This window comes from Hyla sarda, chromosome 8 (assembly GCF_029499605.1).
Source record: "Hyla sarda isolate aHylSar1 chromosome 8, aHylSar1.hap1, whole genome shotgun sequence".
In the NCBI taxonomy this organism is placed as follows: Eukaryota; Metazoa; Chordata; class Amphibia; order Anura; family Hylidae; genus Hyla; species Hyla sarda.
In genome coordinates this window covers 184,752,689-184,775,732 of record NC_079196.1, presented here as the reverse complement: position 1 = coordinate 184,775,732, position 23,044 = coordinate 184,752,689, and the positions used below count along the sequence as shown (strand labels likewise).

Genomic DNA, 23,044 nt, shown 5'->3' with positions numbered 1-23,044 from the left:
CCATCTCTGCATCTTCGGTTTTCCTAGGACCTAAATTTTGACCTAATAAGGGCCAAACACATTTTTAACCACTTTTTTAGTGTGTCGGACAAATCTACTAGTGGAAGAGGATGGTGTCCCATGCACACAGTACGTTAGTGTTTAAGGGTTGTCTGGGGACGTGTTGTAGGGTTGAATGTGGCCGGGCTGGGATAAAAAATGTGTGCCTGCCCCGGTGCCAGTCCTCTGATCTCGAGACAAGGAAGTACCTGCTCAGACAAAACTTGATCAGATTGAGATCTGGGCAATTTGGAGGCAAAGTCAATGCCCTGAACTATTTTATGTTCCTCCAAACCATTTCTGAACAATTTTTGAAGTGTACATTATGCTGTTCATGTAGGCCACGACCATTGGGAAATATCACTGTCATGAAGGTGGGACATGGTCTGTACAATGTTTACATGTCAAAATGTGAAGACCCCTTGACAGATGTCATTGTCTGTGGGAGTGGAAGAAGTACCCAGGGTCTGTACTCTGGTATCTTCAGCATTGCCATAGACTATTCATGCCTAGCCCCACTGCTCCGTTCAGTGCGGTAATTGGGGCCCCATTCTGTTGATCCCTGGGGTCGGCTGATCTGTGTATACTATATTTGGAGAAGGTCATGTCCTGTTTTGTAAACAGTCTCACGTGACTTTTTGGAAACTGATGAATGTTTTTGGCATGGTGACATTTTTCCTGTAGGAAACAAAATTAACAAATATTTTGCAAGACTTATTGGGAGTCATGTGTTTTGTGTTAGTATGGAAATCTGTATGCAATTTGCCAGAATGGTGTAACAATTTTCGGTGTTGCAGAACGGTGTCTTAACACTAAGGAGTCTGTTAACCTCCCTAGCGGTACGATTCCGTCTGGAAATTTGTACCAAAAGCGGTACAATTTTTTGCATTGAAATTCCACATCTCCCCCCATCACATTCCCCCTCCCTTGTCACATTTCCCCCCCCCATATCACATTCCCACCTGTCACATTCCCCCCCACCTTGTTGCATTCTCCCCCCCCCTGTCACATTCATCCCCCCTGTCACATTCTCCCCCCTTGTTACACTCTCCCCCCCGTCACATTCATCCCCCCTGTCACATTCCCCCCTTGTTACATTCTCCCCCCCCCCCTTGTTACCTTCTCCCCCCTCCATGTTACATTCCACTCCCCCCTGTCACATCCCCCCTTTGTCACATTCCTCCCCCCTGTCACATCCCCCCCCCTTGTCACATTCTCCCCTCTGTCACATTCCCCCCTATGTCACATTCCCCCCCTATGTCACATTCCCCCCCCCCCCCTTGTCACATTCCCCCCCCCCCCTTGTTACATTCTCCCCTGTGTCACATTCCCCCCTTGTCACCTTGTCATCTTCTCACCTTGTCCTGCAGCAGGATACACTGGGTTTGCCGGGCAGTTATCAAACCTAGTGTATTTGCTGCAGAACAAGCCCTTTCCCCTTCAGCCAATCACAGGCTTTACACCACTGCGGCCTGTGATTGGCTGAAAAGGGAAAGGTCCTGTAAGATGAATAGAGCAGTGAACAGAGCGCACGGAGGGGACAGACATCTGCAGGGACCGGGATTAGGTGAGCAAAAGTTTTTTTTATTTTCTTCCTTCTTACTTTTACACTTAGTTCAGGGTTTTCTACCAGGGGGCCTCCAGCTGTTGTGAAACTACTGCTCCCAGCATGCCCGGACAGCCTTTGGCTGTCCGGGCATGCTGAGAGTTGTAGTTTTGCAACATCTGGAGGCCCCCTGGTTGAGAAACACTGACTTTTAGTATATGTCTTTACCTGCTCTGGCCGGCCCCCGCAACGGGAGCCGACCCGAGCAGATAATCACATATTTTCCCGGGGGCTGCATCACTACATCGCAAAAAGCAAAAATCGCGATTTGATTGCTTTTGCGATATACTGTGCAGCCCGCACAGCAACTCTGCAATTCTACCCCGAGCGTGACTCGGGGTTACCGCTTCTAGCAGCGAAAATTAACCCCGAGTCACGCTCGGGAATACCGCTAGGCTGGTTAAAACTTCTTGTCTTGTGAAAGATCCATCCTGTCAGGAGGAGGGATATTGTGTAGGTTCATTTGGATATGTGTCACTATCAGCACTGGAAGATGGCAAAATCCAGTTAGGCACATCTGTGTCGGAGGCTCCGTTTGGGATTTCTGTCAAAGATTCTATTCAGATAACTGGACAAAAAACTCAGGAACTATCCAGAGCAGGATCGAGGACATGGACAGAGATGTCAGCAGAGAGCACTGTGGGTAGATTGAAAAGAAATTCAAAAAGAAAAGAACTTCCTGTCGAGCATACAGCAGCTAAGTACTGGAAAGATTAAGATTTTTAAATAAAAGTAATTTACTAATCTAATATATATAACTACACAGCGCTTTTCAAGGTAGTGTACCACTAAAGGTATATAGAGAATATGCTTGTAAAGCTGAGTGATCAAAACTTTTGACATTTGAATTTTTTTTTCTAATGACAGCTACATTTTAAAGGGGTACGCCACCTCTACACATCTTATCTGCTATCTAAAGGATAGAGGATAAGATGTCTGATCGCGGGGGTCCGGCTGCAAGGAACCCCGCAATCTCCCGCCTGGCATTCTGAACATTTATGTTCAGAACGCCTGCTTCAGGCGGGAGTGATCATGACTTCATGCCCCGCCCCCTCCGTTCAGGTCTATGGGAGGGGGCGTGACAGCTGTGGTTGCTCCCATAGACATGACTGGAGGGGGTGGGGCCTCACGTCACAGCCGCCCAAAGACGGCGTTCTGAACATAAATGGGATAAGATGTCTAGGGGTGGAGTTCTGCTTGGGAATAGAGCCAGAGAATCACACAGAAGACTTCGGTGATATCGCTATGGACTATGCCTTCATCTGTGTTTTATAGCACTCTGCCTACTTATGGATGGAAGAAGGCAAGATATGCTCCAAGCTGTGAGCTCTGTTTCCAAGCATTTATCATTGTATTAGAGAAGTGTCAATATTGGTAAATATCTAGTGTGTTTTACCACTTTACTGGCCTTTACTCTGTGCTATGTTTTATCAGGTAAAGCATATGTGGAGGTTGAAGTCCTCACCACTATACACAATGGCCCTCATTTACGAAGAGTGTTGTGTAGGTTTCTTTGTGGGTTTTAATTCCCTACGATATTTGTTCCACGGTGTTTACTAAGGTTCCCTTACGTTTCCCTTTTTTTTTTTACACACGCTTTGATCTGTCTGGCTTTCCTCAGCTCAAATCCACCACATTTTCTGTGGAAACCTTAGTAAATATGTTGTTTTTTTGTGAAACTGCCGAACACTACCCTTTTTTGTGGCCACGCCTGCTTTTCACGATGACCACGTCCCTTTTTTTTTTTGTTTTCTGAGTAAAATGGAGAGTTTGTCGTTTTTTTTTTTTTCAATTTTTGTGCAAATTCTGGAGCACAACCCGTCAAAACATGTCAGGTTTACAATAGTAAATCAGGGCCAATGTTTGGCTTTGGATATACTTTGTAATTGTGCATAAATGGTTCTAGTGAAGGTGCTGACATACTGTGTGATATCTCTTATAGATTTAGGATGTTTAGCATATACGCTAGATGGAAGGGTATAAGGCAGTGTTTCCCAACCAGGGTGCCTCCAGCTGTTGCAAAACTACAACTCCCAGCATGCCCGGACAGCCGTTGGCTGTCTGGGCATGCTGGGAGTTGTAGTTTTGCAACAGCTGGAGGCGCACTGGTTGGGAAACACCAGTATAAGGACTGGCAGATGTCTTCACTCTGCATCATTCAGATGTCTCTTTTGCCTGATCTGCTGCTTCAGCGTCCCAGCATCACTGTTGGGCTGAGGGGAAGAACCCCGCAGCCCTGAACATGGGGATTGTTTTGACTGTGGCACTAAATTGACCACTTTAAACATCTGTTTCATTGGCTGGAGCATGAATCATTCATGCTTCAGCATTTCCCTTTGCTGTATCGAAGATAAAATTATACAAGGAATAATCTTTCGCATGATGAGGGGTTTGTCAGATCTTTGTCTGGTGGATCTCAGGATATCATGTGCATGAATGTATTATGGCTGCATACAACCTCTGGATTCTGTGGTGCCATATTAGGTAGCTGCATTTTCTCTCGCTACAACCCTTTCTCACCAAGCTGCACTTCATTCCTATTAACCCACGTGCCCTTGTCAAATGAGATGTGAAAGTGTCTAAACATTTGATAAATGTGGTGGGCACTGATAATTTACCAAGCCACTTCTTTGGTTGTATGCAGTTTTTCTCTTGAATTTTTTGCTGCTTTTGATTATTTTTTTTTCTGTTTAGGATACTACTATACATTCTGATATCATAGTGACCTCACCCATCTTGATGTATCACCAGGACTGTGGAGTCGGTAGATAAATGTTCCGACTCCGCAGTTTTTTCTACTTCCGACTCCTTTGTATTAAAATGCAAGTTTATTTTATACATTCCTTGAAGGAAAGAAAGGCAACATACATGTCATTACCACAGGACTACTGGCTAGGAAGCCAACAGTCTACTGTATTGAACAGTTTGTGTGCTGATCTGCTGCTGAAGATAGGGCAGTGGGAGGATCCAGGAAGGGGCATTTATCCCATATTATCCCATAGTCATGTTTAAAGTTTAAGCTAGTTCAATCGAGTTTACAAGTTTTTATAGCCTTAGCTGAATGACAGCAGTTTTTCCAATGGTTTACAGCTTCAGTCTTGAACTATTGACCCTCAATTCCCTTCACTTATACAAGTGTCTCTAGTTCTGAGAGGCTAGGTTACCCATGGGTTCCCTGTAACAGCAGAACACAACACTATGGAAAGTATAAGTATTGCCGCCCCTAATTGTGCGTTGTGTGCCATATAGTGAAGCACATGAAAAGCTTCTTCACGGTCACTTAACGTGTTCGTTTTGTGGTTACGTGAGGCACTGCATGCATTGGTCTTTATTCTTAAAGTAGATTTTTTGTGAATTGGGATATTTAAACTTGCTTTTTTTAAAATTCCAATCTAAATTTAGTAGGAGTCGGTGCATTGTTTGCCGACTCCGACTTCAGGTACCCAAAATTTCGTCCGACTCCACAGCACTGTGTATCAATACTATTCTTAAGATATTCATGTATCCACTGTTACCTTATATGAAAAACCTTTAATAAAAACTCATTTATGAAAGAAAAGAAAAAGTGGTGGGTGTCATGTATGCCCTTTTTCTGGTGCAGATTGCATCTACATTTTGGTACTTTTGCAACAGTAAATCTGCTCTGATGCATTTTTGTATTCAGGGTAAAAAATCTATTACGCTGGGTTCATACTGAGGAATCTCTGTCTGGAAATGACTGAATTCAGTCGGCTCTAGGACTGCGCAGACTTGCCAACCCCATAGACTGAAATAATGAGGAAGACCATTGTTTCAGAGGAGATGGAAACTCGGCTGCTAAATTGCTGCAATGTAAACTGTTCCCCGGAATCCCATTGACAACGTTGGGATTGTCGTATACAAAAGAGAAAAAGCATATCAAGATTTTAAATCCATTTATTGGAGCATATATAAAACATATATGAATATCATGTGGATAGGGAATAAATGTCTGATCAGTTCAGGTCACAGTAGATGAGATACATATATATACATCCCTATTTTACAGCCTGTCATGAAGGTAAAGTGCATAAATATGCCATAAGTAAACAATAACTACTGAGCATATGCAAATATTCATTAAAATGCAATCAAAGGCTGCACATGATGGAATAATAAATACCAAGTATTGGCAAGTGGAAGAACAATGACACAAGAGCACCTCAACCCCACCTTTTGTGCACTAAGGCTTTATCTGGGGTGAGCAATGGGATTCTGCTGCACCCGAATTTCTGAGTGTAATTGCGTGGAATTATGCTTGGAAATTCCTCCATGTGAACCTAACCTTAAAAACCCATTAAGGTCTATAGGAGTAAAAAACCACAAGAATGGCACACCCAGAGCCTGCTGCTTTTTCCAGCCTCTATGACCAGACACTTTTAGTCGATTTGCACAAGTGTTTCTTTAATAACCCTAACTTTATTTCTCAGTGATTGTGAGTTATAGCCGTGTGAAGTGTACAGCAGTGCGCTTCGCTTCCCAACTGGCTGCCTGATCCAACTCTTAGACTATAAAGAAGTGTATGGATCGGGTGGCTGACTGGAGTGAAAAAAGATTCACCCAGCTATAGCTCACAATCGCTGCAGGTCTGAAGGCTGAGACCCAGTCCAATCAAAATTTTTGTCTGGATGACGTGTGAAAAGTTTGTACATTTAGTTACTTTTTCATGCTCTCTTTGTGATTTCTCAGATGGGTTCACCATTAGCCCAGGCCTGGATGTAGAACTGTGACAGATTTTTCCCATAAACTCCTTCAGTAAAATGGTAGTTATCTTGGCCGGATGTAGCCTTAAGACTAGTCCCTCCATAAAAGATTATCTGCACAGCTGAACTTTCCACTTAAAGGAAATCTGTCATCAGGCTTGTAGTGCAGGCGATACTGATCAAAATGATACTATGTCCTGAATGGTTCAGCCGTTATCCCTGTTTTTCTTTTTATGTAAATGGGGTCTATTGGGCATGGGCGGAGCTAGGACCGGAGCTCTGGGCACCCCATGTCCCCTTCTGCTGGGGGGGGAGCCCGGGTCATCAATATGTATGTCCTCCCTCCCTGCTCTAGCGGCAAGTTCTCGCCATGGCTCATGCGCCGCTTCCAGGGTACACCCGGAAGCGGCGTCAGTTTAAGCCTCATTCCCGTGGCCAGCAGTGAAGTGTAATGATGCATGGAGGCTGAAACTGACGCCGCTTCCGGGTGTACCCTGGAAGTGGCGAATGTGCCGTGGCAAAAACCTGCAGGGAGGGAGGCCATGTATATTGATGACCTGGGCGGAGCTCCCGCCCGGGAAAGATGACCTGGGGTGCCCAGAGCACAGTTCATAGCTCCGACCCATGCCCGAGAGACCTCATTTACATAAAAAGAAAAACAGGGATTACAGCACAATGGCTGGATCATTCAGGACATTTTAAGTATCATTTTGATCAGTATCACCCGCACTACAAGCCTGTATGACAGGTTCGTGCGGGTGATACTGATGACAGATTTCCTTTAACATGTAATATATTTACAAGATTCGCAAAGAAGTTTAGCTAAATCGTCATTCCAGATGCAGCAAATGTTTTTGCTTTTGTTGCCAGTATAAACATCTGCCCCTCTTCCTTCTCTCCCCTGTAGTGTTCTTTCAGAATTCTTTCTTGGCAGGGACAAATGGGAAACAACCGGCTCTGTGTTTTGTCAACTTGAGATTAACATTTGCTGGAAGTTTGGTGTTTCTAGAAAGCTGTCCAGGGATAGACTCTAAAATATAGCCATAGATTCCTAGTCTATCATGTATACACCTTTTTGTCTTTTGTATTCCCCTTCGCTATGTAATGAAACCAGCTCTTGGTTACTGATTTAGCAACATAAAATTGACTATTCAAAGGTTTTATTGAAAACAGCAGAAAGATGCAAATTATTTTCAGTAAAGATGTTGTACCTAGTATATACATCCATAGAAGAACCCAATGTTGAACCATCCTGGTGCTCAGAGTAAGGGTTCCAGACCAGTTATAGCATTAATAGGGATCATAGGGAATTGTTTCCACGTTTTATTATATGAAGTGGGTTAGATTTCTGTTTAATGTACTTGACTGATGAATTTGGGAGAAGAAGAAATTAATATATATATTTTTTTCATTGTGTTGCAGGTCACAATGCAGCCAACAGGGAATTACAATGTCATTCCAAGCGAGTATGTGGTTCCATCAGCACCGCCGTCATATGAAGAAGCCACATTTTGCCATCATCCGTATCCTCCACCTCATCCAGGGATGGAAGCAAAACATTTGAACCCCACTCCTCCTTATGTGGTCCAGCCAGTACCTATGCCAGCTCCAGGTACCATTTCAGTATTTCAGAAACACAGAACTTATATGGTGAAAATGGTGCTATCGGCATTTTGCCAAAAGGAAACGATGTGTTGAAAATGTGAGGGGTGGCTTACAGTAGGGACATGGCTTGTGCACGAACAAACTTCCACAAGTCTGATCTGGAACTTTTTTCAGTAGCCATAAAATCACTCCCAGAGGCAGCCATTACTTACTTCTCCACAGCATGTTGGCTTCCCAGGGACTGGAGCACGGACTGGAGCACCCAAGGCCACTGAGGGGTCTGCTGCTGTGCTCAGTGGCTTTCCTGCAGCATGGGAGTTATTCTTTGGTGAGTGGTAGTGCCATCCCGCTGAGCCCATGACCCGCAGCTCTGCATGCATCCTGTCATTGGATCTAAAGCGGTAAAAGGAAAACTAAGTGATGAGGCAATGGTCATCCATATAGCATTGATCTGCAACTTGTAGCTCTGTAGCTGGTGTAGAACTATAAAGCCTTTCAGTGCTTGCTGTTTGTTGTAGTTCTACACCAGCTGCAGAGACACAGGTTGCAGATCACTGCTCTATAGTGCAGCTTACCCAAAACTAGTACAATTCCCAGCATGTCCTGATACAGCCTATGGCTCTGCAGCTAACCAAAGCCAAAACTCCAACTCCCAGCATGCTGCACTATATCATAGTATAGTATAAGTTATAGTGCAACATGCTGGGAATTGTAGTTTGGGTCAGCTACAGAGTCATTGGCTGTGTCAGAGTTGTAGTTAGTTACTAACACCAACTCCCAGCATGCCCCTACACAGCTTATGGCTCTGCAGCTGATCCAAAACTAGCACTGCAATAAAAAAAAAGTGGTCTGAGCAAGTGATTTCCGGTTTCTAGCCAAGCACATACTACAATTTTGGTTTCAATTTCAGCCCAAAATTTTCATTTTGGTGCATCCCTACTTGACAGGTTTACCAGTCCTGTCAAAAGCAGCAGGTTTGGCCAACACATAACATGCATGGACACCTTTTATTATCTTTGGTTTCAGTGGATGAAAACTTGTTCTTCTAGTTCTTGTTCTTCTAGTTCTTGTTCTTCTAGTTCTTGTTCTTCTAGTTCTTGTTCTTCTAGTGGTGGTGGATGAAAACTAGTTCTTCTCTTTGCTGAGAAGTGAACATTGTAGATAGTCCTCTATACCAGCGTTTCCCAACCAGTGTGCCTCCAGCTGTTGCAAAACTACAACTCCCAGTATGCCCGGACAGCCTTTGGCTGTCCGGGCATGCTGGGAGTTGTAGTTTTGCAACAGCTGGAGGCACGCTGGTTGGGAAACGCTGCTCTATATGGTACTTCAGCAGCAGTATGAAATGTTTTCATGTATCGGTCTGTGGTCCAGGGTGAATAGTACACAGAAAATTTCCTAGGTGGGATACTTTGCATCAGCTTAGAACAGCGCTGCACCTTCATAGATGTAAAGAAATATGTTTTCACCGACAGATGATAAACTAAAATCATGAATAGGGTGAGGAATAGAAACACAAAGGTGGGAATTTATTAACTGGGGTCCACCTGCAAAATTGCGAGCACAGTTTTTATTTTGCACATTGATTTGAGCTGAAATGACCATTTAAATTTCCTTTTTTTTTTATGTTGTCTGCACTGGTGTCAGCATTTTTAATGTCTTGCGCTTTCAGAGGGCATGGTTGACATTCTTGTGCAGATGAACTCTAGCTGGCATAGGAATGTGTGAGCTTTCCACCCATTTTTGCACTATCTGGCCACAATTTTTTTTTTGTCATTTACACGAATTTTGAAAGTAACGTGCACAACATAATACATTTCGCGCAGCAACTAGGAAAATCCCACGCTCACACAGCAGATTTTGCATTGCACAAAGGTCTATGAAAATGATACATGCCCTCCTAAATTATAGAAGAGAACTTAAGCTTTAAAGGGAGACTCAAGTTCTTAAAGGGGTACTCCGCCCCTAGACATCTTATCCCTTATCCAAAGCATAGGGGATAAGATGCCTGATTGCAGGGGGCCCACCGCCGGGAGGGACCCTCCGCAATCTCCCTGCAGCACCCGGCGTTCGTTTAGAATGCCGGCTGCGGCACAGGAGGCTTCTGACTTCTGGCCCTCCCATAGACTTGCATTGAAGGGGCGGGTGTGATGTCACGAGGGGGGCGGGGCCGTGAAGTCAGCGCAGCATCGCTAGTCATCAGGCATGGAGCGCAAATCGAGGAGGTTCCCAGGGGCTGGACACCCGCGATCAGACATCTTATTCCCTATCTTTTGGATGGTGGATAAGATGTCTAGGGGTGGAGTACCCCTTTAACGACTTAACATCGTGTGGATAGAGAATTGTCTGATCGCAAGGGGTCCAACCGCCGGCACCCTGGCTCTCCATGAATGTAGAGACGCGCCCCCTCCATGCATCTGGATGGGAGAACCAGAAATGCAGCGCTCATGGATCGACCACTGCTTCGAGGAGCGCGCAACACTACTCCATGCCCGGAGCAGTGGCTGCTATTTGCATGGGAAGAGCTGGGTTGCCGGGCAGGAGATCGTGGTCAGGCCCCCCTGCAATCAGTCACTTTTCCCCTATCCTGTGGATAGGGGATAAGTTGTTAAGTACCAGAGGTCCCCTTTAAGCGGATAAAACTAAAAAAAGAATTTATTTGCAGATAAACAATTCCCTGGCTGTGTGAGCTTTAATAATAGAAAATCTAAAAAAAAAAGAGAACAAGTAGCTAAAGTGGATTTGTGCTTATCTGTGTAGGTTTTTGAGATTGAGCATAGTAATTTTGTAGAAAAATGTCTGACTGTTCAGATGATGTTCAGCACCAGGTATGCGCTTATAAACTGTGATTATTTTTTGAAGATAGTGCATTAGGATACAGAGCATAACGGCCTACACGTTTCTGGTTGGAGGACACCTAGTCATGGCAAGATGCCAGGATTAAGGGTCCTCCAACCTGAAACCTGTAGGCTGTTACAGTCTCTATCCTAATGTACTATCTTCAATACATATCACCGTTTTTAAATGCATACCTGGTGCTGGACGTAATCTTGTTTGCCTAGTAATATTGTTGGCCGATAGGATGTATCAGGCCTACTTGTGGTGTTCCTTCAGCAGGTATGGTCGCCAAGGGAATAGGACACTCAAAGAAAACTTTGATACTGAGGGTGGGCTTGGGGCCCAAAGTGACACTTAAGGATGAGGGGTTTCTTTCAGTGTTATATGGTGTGAAGTTTATTGAATTAGTCCTTTACAGACTGTACTTGAAACAGCTTAAAAACAGTGCTATGGATGGGTGTCCCTGGTTTGACCGATGAAGTTGAGTCATGGTCGGTAATTGTAGTATAGGGTAGTCACCTATAGTTGGTGGTTAGGAAACTGTTCTGTTCTTTCTTAACAAGATCTTTCATTTATCCTTTTTCCTGTAAAAGTGGTTCTCACCAGCTATGGCACATGCCTTATAGACATTGCAATATCCATGTCTTGTTGTAAATCCTATAATTTCTCTGCTTGCTGTATACACCGTGTTTTTTTATTTTTATTTTTTTATTATTATTATTATTATTTTTTTTGAGGTTTTTAAATATGTGACTGTCCCTGGATGGGTTCTAGACAGGAGATGAAAGCAAATACACATCCTACTTCAATTCTGTGCAAGGTGCATGTTTGCCATGTAGGCGCTGATGTGCTTTACTCTGCGATGTATTGATCTTTTTTTGTTGCCTCATTAAATATTTACATAGCACAATGATCTCTGTGTACCATAGAATTAGATTGGCCTTTATTCTTTGCAGCCCATGCATTACACATGTAGCAAACTTGACCTTGACTCTTAACGCGTTACAGACCACGATGCAGCAAACTGACACTTAACACCATTGAAACTGTCAGGGCAAAATTTGCTGCGTTATAGTCTGAAATGGGTTAACACAGTGTTTTCCAACCAATTTGCCTTCAGCTGTTGCAAAACTACAACTACCAGTATGCCTGGACAGCCGAAGGCAGCTGCTGAAAGCACACTGGTTGGAAAACACTGCATTAGCACCCTAAGGACACAGGGTGTACCCAGGCGCTGAGTGGGCATCATAGCTGGATGGTCCAGCCGGGACCTGTGGCTAATGCTGGACATCACCGATCCTGGTGATATCCAGCATTAACTCTTTAGACGCAACAATCAAAGTTGATTGCGACATCTAAAATGTAAAAAAAAACTAATCCAGGCTGCTCAGTCGGGCAGATCGGGACCACCGCCGCAAAATCGCTGTGTCCTGATCAGTGGAGAGGACGGCGGGAGGGCCCTTACCTGGCTCCTCGCTGTCTGATCGATTAGACTGTCAGGAATTTCATACTGCACGGACCACGGATCGTATGAAACGGGGCTGTGATTTACTTTGAACACTGCAGCATTTCAGAGAAATCTCTGTTTAACCCCTTAAGGATGCAGCGTTTTTCTGTTTTTGCATTTTCATTTTTTCCTCATCACCTTCTAAAAATCATAACTCTTTCAATTTTGCACATAAAATTCCATATGATGGCTTATTTTTTGCGCCACCAATTCTACGTTTCTACGCAGTGCATTTTTTTGGTAAAAATGACACCTGATATTTATTCTGTAGGATCATATGGTTAAAATGATACCCTACTTATATAGGTTTGATTTTGTCGTACTTCTGGAAAAAAATCATAACTAAATTTATATATACGTTTAAAATTGTCATCTTCTGACCCCTATAACTTTTTTAATTTTCCGTGAACGGGCCGTTATGAGGGCTCATTTTTTGCGCCGTGTTCTGAAGTTTTTAGGAGTACCATTTTTGCATTGATCGGACTTTTTGATCGCTTATTATTAATTTTTTTTATGATATAAAAAGTGACCAAAAATACGTAATTTTGGACTTTGGAATTTTATTGCGTGTGCTCCATTGACCGTGCGTTTTAATTAACAATATATTTTTATAGTTCGGACATTTACGCACGCGGCGATACCACATATGTTTTTATTTACAGTTTTTTTTATGGGAAAAGGGGGGTGATTCAAACTTTTATTAGGGAAAGGGTTAAATGACCTTTTGTAAACTTTTTTTTTTTTTGTTCACTTTTTTTGTGTAGTGTTAGGCTAGGTTTAGACTACGGAATTTCCGCCTGCAATTTTGCTTTGAAATTGCAGGCGGAAATTCCGCTTTCTAAAATGTATAGTGTAGTGAATGATTTTCCGTCCACAAATTCACACTTCGGAATTTGTGAAGTGGAATTTGTGAACGGACAATCCGCGTGGAAATTTCCGCCTGAAGAAAGGCGGTGCTCTTTCTTCAGGCGGAAATCCGCGCGGAACACATTGCAGTCTATGGGAGACTGCAGTGTCCGCGCGGTCCTAGCGCCGACTGATTCAGCCGGCGCTGGCCGCACTCGGAATCTCCGGGCGGAAATTTTCTGCCTTGAGATTCCGTAGTCTGAACCTAGCCTTATAGCTCTCATAGGGGGCTATGACACTGCACATACTGATCTTTTACCCTGATCCCTGCAAAGCCATAGTTTTGCATGGATCAGCGAGATAGAGGCTCAATTACTCAAGCCTGTAGCTCAGGCTTGGAGCAATCAAACGCCAATCGGACGCGACGGAGCAAGGTAAAGGGACCTCCGCTTGTGTCGTAGCTGATCGGGACATCGCGATTTTATCAGTCCGACTGAGCTGCCGGGAAGCGTTTACTTTCATTTTCAGCGTGGCGATCAAAGTTGAAGGGTTAATAGCGCGCGGCACAACGATCAGTGCCACACGTTATTAGCCCAGGGTCCCGGCTAGCAGCCAGGACTGACCCAATGTGATGCGGGGTCACGGTGTGACCCCGTTTTAAACACCGGGACCGGGCGCAGGGAGTACAGGTAAGCCCTGCGTCCTTAAGAGGTTAAAAAAAAAAAACAGCTGGGAAATGGGCTTCAAGTCCCCAGGGAGGGAGGTTCTTGGTGGCTTGTCCCCACCGAGTCATTACTAAGATGATGATAAAATTAGACATAACCAAATCAGTTGAATAAAAACTTCTAGCTAACATCTATCTTGCATTTCAGTTACAGTCCAAACTGTGTATGTGCAGCATCCAGTCACCTTTCACGATCGTCCCATCCAGATGTGCTGTCCTCGGTGTAGCAGATTGACGACAACTCGTCTTGTTCATACGTCTGGGGCTTTGGCTTGGTTATCTTGTGGTGGATTGTGTCTTCTTGGGTGAGTTTGAAAATTTTAAGAAAACAATCTAAGGGTCTATTCACACGTACAGTATTCTGTGCAGATTACCGTATTTATCGGCGTATAACACGCACTTTTTAGGCTAAAATTTTTAGCCTAAAGTCTGTGTGCGTGTTATACGCCGATACACCCCCAGGAAAGGCAGGGGGAGAGAGGCCGTCGCTGCCCGCTTCTCTCCCCCTGCCTTTCCTGGGGTCTAGAGCGCTGCTGTCGGCCCTTTTCACCCCCTGGTTATCTGCGCCGCTGCCCGTTCTGTCCCCCTGACTATCGGTGCCGGCGCCGATAGCCAGGGAGAGAGAAGCGGCGCCGACAGCCAGGGGGAGAGAAGGGGCAGCGGCACCCATTGCCGGCGCCGCTGCCCCGTTGCCTCCCCCCATCCCCGGTGGCATAATTACCTGAGTCGGGTCCGCGCTGCTCCAGGCCTCCGTTGTGCGTCCCCGGCGTCGTTGCTATGCGTTGAACGGCGCGGCGCATGACGTCAAAGCGCCGCGCCGTGCATAGCAACGACGCTGGGGACGCACGACGGAGGCCTGGAGCAGCGCGGACCCAACTCAGGTAATTATTCCACCGGGGATGGGGGGAGGCAACGGGGCAGCGGCGCCGGGAATGGGTGCCGCTGCCCCTTCTCTCCCCCTGGCTGTCGGCGCCGCTTCTCTCCCCCTGGCTATCGGCGCCGGCACCGATAGTCAGGGGGACAGAACGGGCAGCGGCGCCGATAACCAGGGGGTGAAAAGGGCCGACAGCAGCGCTCTAGACCCCAGGAAAGGCAGGGGGAGAGAAGCGGGCAGCGACAGCCTCACTCCCCCTGCCTTTCCTGGGGGTATATCGGGGTATACACGCGCACACACGCACCCTCATTTTATCATGGATATTTGGGTAAAAAACTTTGCGTGTTATAGGCCGGTGCGTGGTATACCCCGATAAATACGGTAGATTTGCAGGATTTCAAGCTGTGTTCAGTCATTCAGTTTACATTGAAATCTGCAGCAGAAAATCCTGCGCACCAAATCTGCGCAGAATACTGTACGTGTGAATAGACCATAAAGAGAAAAGTGAGTATGTTGCATTGTCATAAATATATATGGTTGTTACACTTTTATACGTATTGATGGTGAATAAATAAAATGTGCACTGTCACCTTATAAAAAATAAAAATAAATTTTTTTTTTAAATGTTGTAGAGACCTGTCAAAAGTTTTAATCGGTCAGTGTCCAGAGTGTTCAGACAATGACCCATAACTATAACTAGCTGTGTGAAGAGTGTGCTAAACTAGACAAACTTAATTTATAAGTCTATGCAGCTGACCGAGACTCTGACCCTGGCCAATGAAAACTTGTCTTTAGGACATGTCAAAAGCTTTGTAGACAGGTACACTTTAAAGATTGTGAGTTAAGAATAGAGGGTCCCAGTGGTTGGACAGCCTCTTCTAGCCCACAACATGTTCATACACTTATCCTTGTCACTTATAACATTGACTACGAATACAGGAAAAAGAAGTCCAGCACTGATGCGATGCAGTCAAATTGCCTTTGCTTTATTGAAGTACGAAATTCACACCAAGATACAAATAGGAGGTAAAAAACTTTCACGCGTCAAACTTTCTCGGTCGCTCTTCATTGGGGGACACCTAACTGATGGGTATATGCTCTTGCCACTAGGAGGCGCTGACACTAGGAAAAAAGTCTGCTCCTCCCTGGCAGGATATACCGGCCCACCTGCAGGGAAGTAATCAGTTTTATCTAGTGTCAGCTAGGAGGGCAAGACACAGGAATGGGAGCTCCCCAGACCTTGTCTTTTTTTTTATTATTTTCTAGTAAGGGCTGTTTAGTTAGATTCTTTACTCCCTTTTTTATTTCCTTTATTTATTTTTTGTGTTTTATGCTCACTGGGACTCCATTCTTCACTGAACTGCGTGCTGGGTGAGGGGATCATGGCGGCACATGGCTCCGCCCTCCTCCCCTGTGCCAGCGCACGTTTTGGGGGTTAAAATGGCGGCTCCTGGCCACCTTCCTCCTGCCCCTCGGAGCTAGGTGGCGGTTTAGCAGGCGCTTCTAAGTGTGCTGCTCCATGCTGCTCCTGAGGCTACCTCTGTGTCTGTAAGGCTTGGGGGAACTCATGAGGAGTTCAAGCCCCCAGCAGACACATAGAGGTAATGTTATAAGGGAGCATAATTTAAATGAAACAGCAGGGAAGTTTTTACATTTCCTGGTCACACTGACCATTTGGTGTAGTTTGGCACCCTCTAGTGGCCAATTCTGGTAATTGCACTCAAATTTGATTGCAGCCTTGGCCTGACGGCCATATCCGCTATATACTATGTATGAGCTGCTTACCGTATCCCTCTGGCGTCCCTATCCCTGCATTGTTGCCGTGGCAGGTTGTTGCCTGGAATGTACGGTCCCATGGCAACTTTAGAAGATATATTCATGCATTCGGTTCTCTCCTACCACTGAGTGCCATACCTTGTCAAGCTCCTTGAAGTTCCTGACAGACCCTCAGGTCTCTTTGAGGTTCCTCATCTGTCACATCTGCCGACCACACATCCTGGGGTGTTCTTGGCATTTCTTACTGTTTGATCCTTTCTCCACAGGCTACTGCATCTAAGGCTCCATCCAGCGCTAGGTCTCCTAGGGGATATCCCTGTGTAGGGATGGTTTGGACCTATTATCACTGTGCCAAAACAGTGGTCTCGCCGTTTACTCATCTCATAGCTGCCGCAGCAGCTTCTGACCCTCCGGTACCCCACTTTTGGTAGTCTCCTAGGGAACCATGCCAGTCATTCACGCTGTTCTGCATGGTTTCCTCTGCCGCCTGTCACATGTCTGATGTATTTGTGGCTGGAGTTCCTATACCCCACTGCTGGGTGTGGTATAAGATGAACTGACCCAGTGTGTCCTAAGGACCCGTTGACTCGTTGTCTACTTTGGACCCATACCAGTACGCCAGATAATGGTCTGCATGGTTTCATCTGCCGTCTGTCACACGGCTGATATATTCGTGGCTGGAGTTCCGATACCCCACTGCTGAGTGCGGCATACGAGAAACTGACCCAGTGTGCCTTGCGGGACCCTATGTCTCGTTGTCTACTACAGACCCTATGTCTCGTTGTCTAGTACGGACCCATACCAGTATGCCAGACAATGGTCTGCATGGTTTCCTCTGCCGCCTATCCCATGTCACACGGCTGATATATTCGTGGCTGGAGTTCCTATACCCCACTGATGGGTGCGGTATACGATTAACTGACCCAGTGTGTCCTACGGACCCGATGACTCATTGTCTACTCTGGACCCATACCAGTATGCCAGACAGTGTTCTGCGTGGTTTACTACACCGCTTGTCACACATCACACGGCTGATGTCTCTGCTGATCCAGTTCCAGTACCTCACTGCTGGGTGAGGAGACTGATGGACTCTACAACAAATTGGCCCCTAGGGGTCAAGAAAAAAGCCTCCTATGTTACACGTGTCACACTAAATATTAAAACTTTGCTTTTATTGTGAACAAAAATAACATGAGGAACAAAAAGTACTAAAATCACAGCTCCACTGTACTTGTATATGTCTATGAGATAAGCCTATCAGTTGTGGGTGGGACTACCCTATTTTTTAGGTCTATATGTTGAAACTAGTCTCATATAACATTAGATCCCTGAGGTGACAGTTCAAGGTCACTCAGAGTGGTACCTATTGCATCGGTCACAATAATCTCAGTTAAACCACTAATGGATGTGGTAATATTATGATCTTGAATCTCCCCTCAATGAGGTATAGGGAAGGTTCATCTCCTGAGTCTGCAGCCTTGGTGTCTGGCAGCATTAGGAGATGGGGTGTGGGCTTCTTTTCGGCAGGTTCCAGGGACTTTCTCAGCAACGGAAGCATCACTCTGTGGTCTGCTTGAGGCATACCTCCCTCCCTGCTGGGCCCATTGAATGTCAGCGGTTTACTTCGTGTCCGCAGTCTTAGTACCCCACCGCTGTTGATGGGTGCCTATGTCCGTGTTCCTACATATGCTAGGACCACCCTGTAGGTGTGGAGCCCATCTTCCTTTTGTTCGGTGGGGTGTGCCTCGGGGCTTCCGGGGATTTTTGTTTCCGCAGTTCTGCGGCTGTTGAGCACTTCTGTTCTGCCATGGGGCCTGCTGGGGCGCCAGTCAGTTCAGCTCCTCCCTATGCCTCCAGGTGTGTTTCCCGGGGCTTTCATGCCGGGATGGCACAGGTACCTACTCCTCACTATCTTGAATGGCTCTCCACACGTTTGGTACTTGAGTTTTCCTCTCGTCCACCCTTGATTTCCCTCTTCTGGAGGGATTATTTTGTTGCTTCTTTTCTGCCACCCAGACGTTGCCATCTTGCTGTTCCCACTTTATAGGTGGCGTATCTGGCGGGGCCCTGGGTTTTTGCTGTCTGCATTCCACAGGGCCTTTTTCCTGCCTAGGCTTGTGGGCTTCCTGTCCACTTTCACAGCTTGGCTCTCTCCTCTGTTAGAGAAGTTTGTTTAGTCTGCCTGTAAGGGACCTGTTCTTTCTTCCCTTGTCTGTGTCAGTTTTACTGCTCTGACTCCACAGTCGTCTGGCTTCAGCCTTCCTGTGTCCAAACCCTGAGATTTCCGGTGGGTTATCATTTGTTTCTCCTTCCGTTCCCACACGTGCAGGATGTTTTCCTTATTGTGCTCTGGTCTGCTCGGAACTTCAGGTCTAGGACTGGTTGGCCTCCTTGGCTTGGACTCTGTCCTAGGATGCTGTGGCGTGCCTTCCTTTTAGGCGGCTCTTCCGGTTCCTTGGGCCGGGGTGATGTTCAGGCCTTGGGCATGTGTAGGGTTCCGGCCTAGACTCCTCCGTGATCCCATTAGTTGGTGCGGTCTTTCGGTTCGGCACTCCTTCACTTCTTTATGGAAGTTTTGTCGCCAGCGGAGTGCTTTTCGCAGACGTCTGTTTTTTTTGTCTCTCTATATGACCCGGGTGCCTTGGGTCTCTACAGAGGACGGCCCTTTCCTTGGTGTCCTAGTCAATCTCCTTGGATGGGGGATCTATTGGAAGTTCCATTTCCGGGCCTTGTGTGTCTCCGCCTGAGGGGGCTTGTCCGCAGGCCTTGTGGACACGAGTTCAGTCTCAGGGCTGATTCCTTTCTCTGGTGGTTATTTTTCCCACTCTAAGGGACTGCTTTGGTACGTCCCATCAGTTAGGTGTCCCCCAAAGAAGAAAAGGAGATTTTTTGTACTCACCGTAAAATCTCTTTCTCGTAGCTTTCATTGGGGGACACCGCTCCCACCCATTCTTCCTCTTTTTTCCGGATGATGCTTTCCGGTTCTTGGGTTGTTTCTCCTTTCTAGGGTCCTTCAGACGTATGGCTTTGTTGACTTCTCCTACTGCTTTGTGACAAAACTGATTACTTCACTGCAGATGGGTGGGTATATCCTGCCAGGGAGGAGAAGACTTTTTTTTCCCTAGTGTCAGCGCCTCCTAGTGGCAAGAGCATATACCCATCAGTTAGGTGTCCCCCCAATGAAAGCTAAGAGAGAGAGATTTTACGGTGAGTACAAAAAAATCTCCTTCCCCCCCCCCCCCTCCTGTTTGTATCTTGGTATAAATTTCATACTTCAGTAAAGCAAAGACAATCGGACTGCATCGCTTCAGTGCTGGACTTCTTTTTCTTGTACTTGTATCCTTGCTCTCAATAGTTTTCTTTCTATGCAATAAATGTACATTATGCAGTAGGTCCAAAGGATGCCACTAGAAAACACTACCAAACACTCCTATTGCCTTAGGAGTCATAGGGGTTCCATAGGTCAGATGTCAGTGTTCAGATTGAACTTGATTACATCATCTCAAAATGGGGTTTTTACCAGCTAGGGGTACGTTCACACTGCAGAATTCCCTCGCGGAATTCCACAAGCAGAGATTACGCCAGGCGGCCACCACCGAAGATACTTCGGCGGTAGGACCGTGGGGCACTGCGCTAATCACCATTGATGACTATGCAGTACTTGTGGAATTCCGCGCAAAGAATGAACATTTTCTCTTTTTTTTTTTTTGCACGGAACAATTTCAGCGGCGGAATTGTCCGCCACTGAAATTCCGCAGTGTGAACAGGTCTCGCGGAAGACCCATTTACACTAATGGTACAGTTCACTGCGCAGAATTCTACTCACTGAATTCCGCGGGAATTCCGCAGTGTAAACGTACCCTGAAAAAGACATCACTTCTGTGTCTAAAGACTAGAAAAATATTAGGTTTCTCATGACAGATGTTTTATTATTGTGCCTTAGCAGTAATGTATCACATAATATATAAATATCCATTATTTCTTACAGGTGTGGATTTGGCTGCTGCCTCATTCCTTTCTGTATCGATTCTCTGAAGGACGTAGATCATTACTGCTCCCACTGCCAGGCTTTACTTGGTTCTTACAAACGTATATAAGCCAGACTGCTCTAAAGCTTCCCTGTTCTATGTTTTGTTTTCTATCTAGAACTATGCAAACTTTTGCCTGTAAATAATGGAGCTTACTTTTCCCTACCATCTATTTTTATATGAATCTATTTGTGGAGTACATAGCAGTCAACATCTGGAACTTGTAGGAAATTGAACCGTCCTGGTTTGTATGGGGAAGGGGACCATATTCTGTTTTATCACACTGTGGAAAACCTTTTTATTATCTTTAAAGCTTTTGATGTACCATTCATGAAAAACTTGGACAGCTGACTTTGAGGCAGATAAAAGCGGACCTGGAAAAAGTGTTATCATATGAGTAAAACGATCCCCCTCATCGCTGCAGAATAACCAAGTGCTGTCATGGTGGAGATCGAAACCACAACATAGTAATTTACATACATGGTGCACTTTATTATTGCCATCCACTAGTAAAGCTTTTAACATGAAGGAACCTTACTTATTGTCATCTTACATTTTAATGGTAATGTATCATCTGGATGAATGACCACTAGAATCTATCTTTTTATTTGTTCCCTGCATGATGTACGTGACACTTTGAGCATGTGTTGTACTGTGGAGTATATATACTGATAGGTCTTATCTTCTATGTATGTTTTGCTTTACTACTTGTGGATCTGCTAAAAGCATTTTCCTGTCAAACTTTAAAAATTAGCCATCACAGGGTAGATCTTTGTTGTTTATTGTCCATTTAACAGGACCTGTCAGGCCCAATATACAATGGTTAACATACTTATATATATTGATTGTGATTCTTTGATTCCAAGTACTTTTTTTCTCTTATGGCCACAAACCAATCTCCCCACCACCAGTTTTCCCACAATATGCACTATTACTTTTAATTATGTTAATTCATGACCACTAAATGGGCTCTACCACCCACCCAGTGTCGAAACGCGTGAATGTGAGCCATTCTGACAATGGGTAGTCACCAGCAGTGTGATCTCTTACATGGTTTGACATGATCATTCTTTAGGGCCAACTCTGACACTGTCTTCACAGATTGGCCTAGGCTCATGCCCCTTTTGACACTGGATGGTGGAGACCTTTTAAAGGGGTACTCCGCTGCTCAGTGTTTGGAACAAACTGTTCCGAATGCTGGAGCTGGCGCATGGAGCTTGTGACTTCATAGTCCCGCCCCCTCAATGCAAGTCTATGGCAGGGGGCGTGACAGCAGCCCCATAGACTTGCAATGAGGGGGCGGGGCATGATGTCATGAGGGGGCGTGGTTATTACATCAAGAGCTCCCTGGGCCAGCTCCAGCATTCGGAACAGTTTGTTCCAAACGCTGAGCAGCGGAGTACCTCTTTAAGTTGTAAGTTTATCAGAGGACCACAGCCAGTAACACATGCGGTCATCATTACTTTTTGCATTACTTTTTAAATACCTTTCTCCAACAGTCAATTTATAGGCGTGCGTTTAGCTATGCACCTCCTAGGTCAGACAAAATGTAAAAATATTGGAGATTTATCAAAACCTGTGCAGAGGAAAAGTTGAGCAGTTGCGCATAGCAACCAATCAGGTAGATAAAAAATTTTTTTTTTTTTATTTCAGAGGCGTTTTAAACAATTAAGAAGCAATCTGGTTGCGATTAGCAACTGGTCAACTTTTCCTTTTCACAGGTTTTGATAAATCTCCCCATTAGCTATATTTTTATTTTATTTTGGTATTTTTTTTATTTTTTTTTGTGTAATATCGGCTAGGTGGTTGGGATAATATACAGGAAATATAAGGTTCTGTTGTAATTTTCATTTTTTATTATAATAGTGTTATGGTCATTTTCTGGTATGGTCATTTTCATGGTTTGGTTTGGGGTAATACAGCAGTCTAACACTTATTACAGCAATCCATTGATCACATGATTAGAACTGGAAGCCGCAAAGTCATTATGGCTTCTGCTGAGCTGTGCACACCGTATTCTGAGTATACAGGCAAAGTAATATGCAGACCAGCTGGACATTTGTAATCTACTTTTGAATTCACTTCTTGGTTTAAAGGGGTACTCCGGCGCTTTAACATCTTATCCCCTATCCAAAGGATAGGGCATAAGATGCCTGATCGCTGGGGTCCCGCCGCTGGGGACCCCTGTGATCTTGCACGCAGCACCCCAGTTTAAATCAGTCCCCGGAGCATGTTCGCTCTGCGTCAGATTACCGGCGACCATGGGGCCGCTCCCGTGTGATGTCACACTCTGCCCCTCAAAGAAAGCCTATGGGAGGGGGCGTGGCAGCTGTAACGCCCCCTCCCATAGGCTTGCATTGAGGGGCGGAGTGTGAGGTCACACGGGGGAGGAGGCGTGACGCCACACGCCGACGACCCTGTGGTCTCTGGTAATCAGACCCAGAGCGAACATGCTTCAGGGACTGATTTAAACTGGTGAGCTG

The 23,044-nt window shown here is 45.4% G+C and overlaps 1 protein-coding gene across 7 annotated transcripts in view; it reads left to right on the top strand.

The window, feature by feature from the left end:
- LITAF (lipopolysaccharide induced TNF factor) overlaps window positions 1–22,768 on the top strand; it is a 130,323-nt gene extending 107,555 nt beyond the window's left edge. For all 7 annotated transcript variants that reach the window (XM_056534320.1, XM_056534319.1, XM_056534324.1 and 4 more), the window contains exons 2-4: window positions 7,789–7,978; window positions 14,032–14,188; window positions 20,522–22,768. In XM_056534320.1, coding sequence (XP_056390295.1) covers window positions 7,789–7,978; window positions 14,032–14,188; window positions 20,522–20,630 — 456 coding nt within the window. In that variant the 3' untranslated portion in view covers window positions 20,631–22,768. The remainder of the gene's footprint in view (window positions 1–7,788; window positions 7,979–14,031; window positions 14,189–20,521) is intronic.
- Window positions 22,769–23,044: the final 276 nt, after the last annotated feature.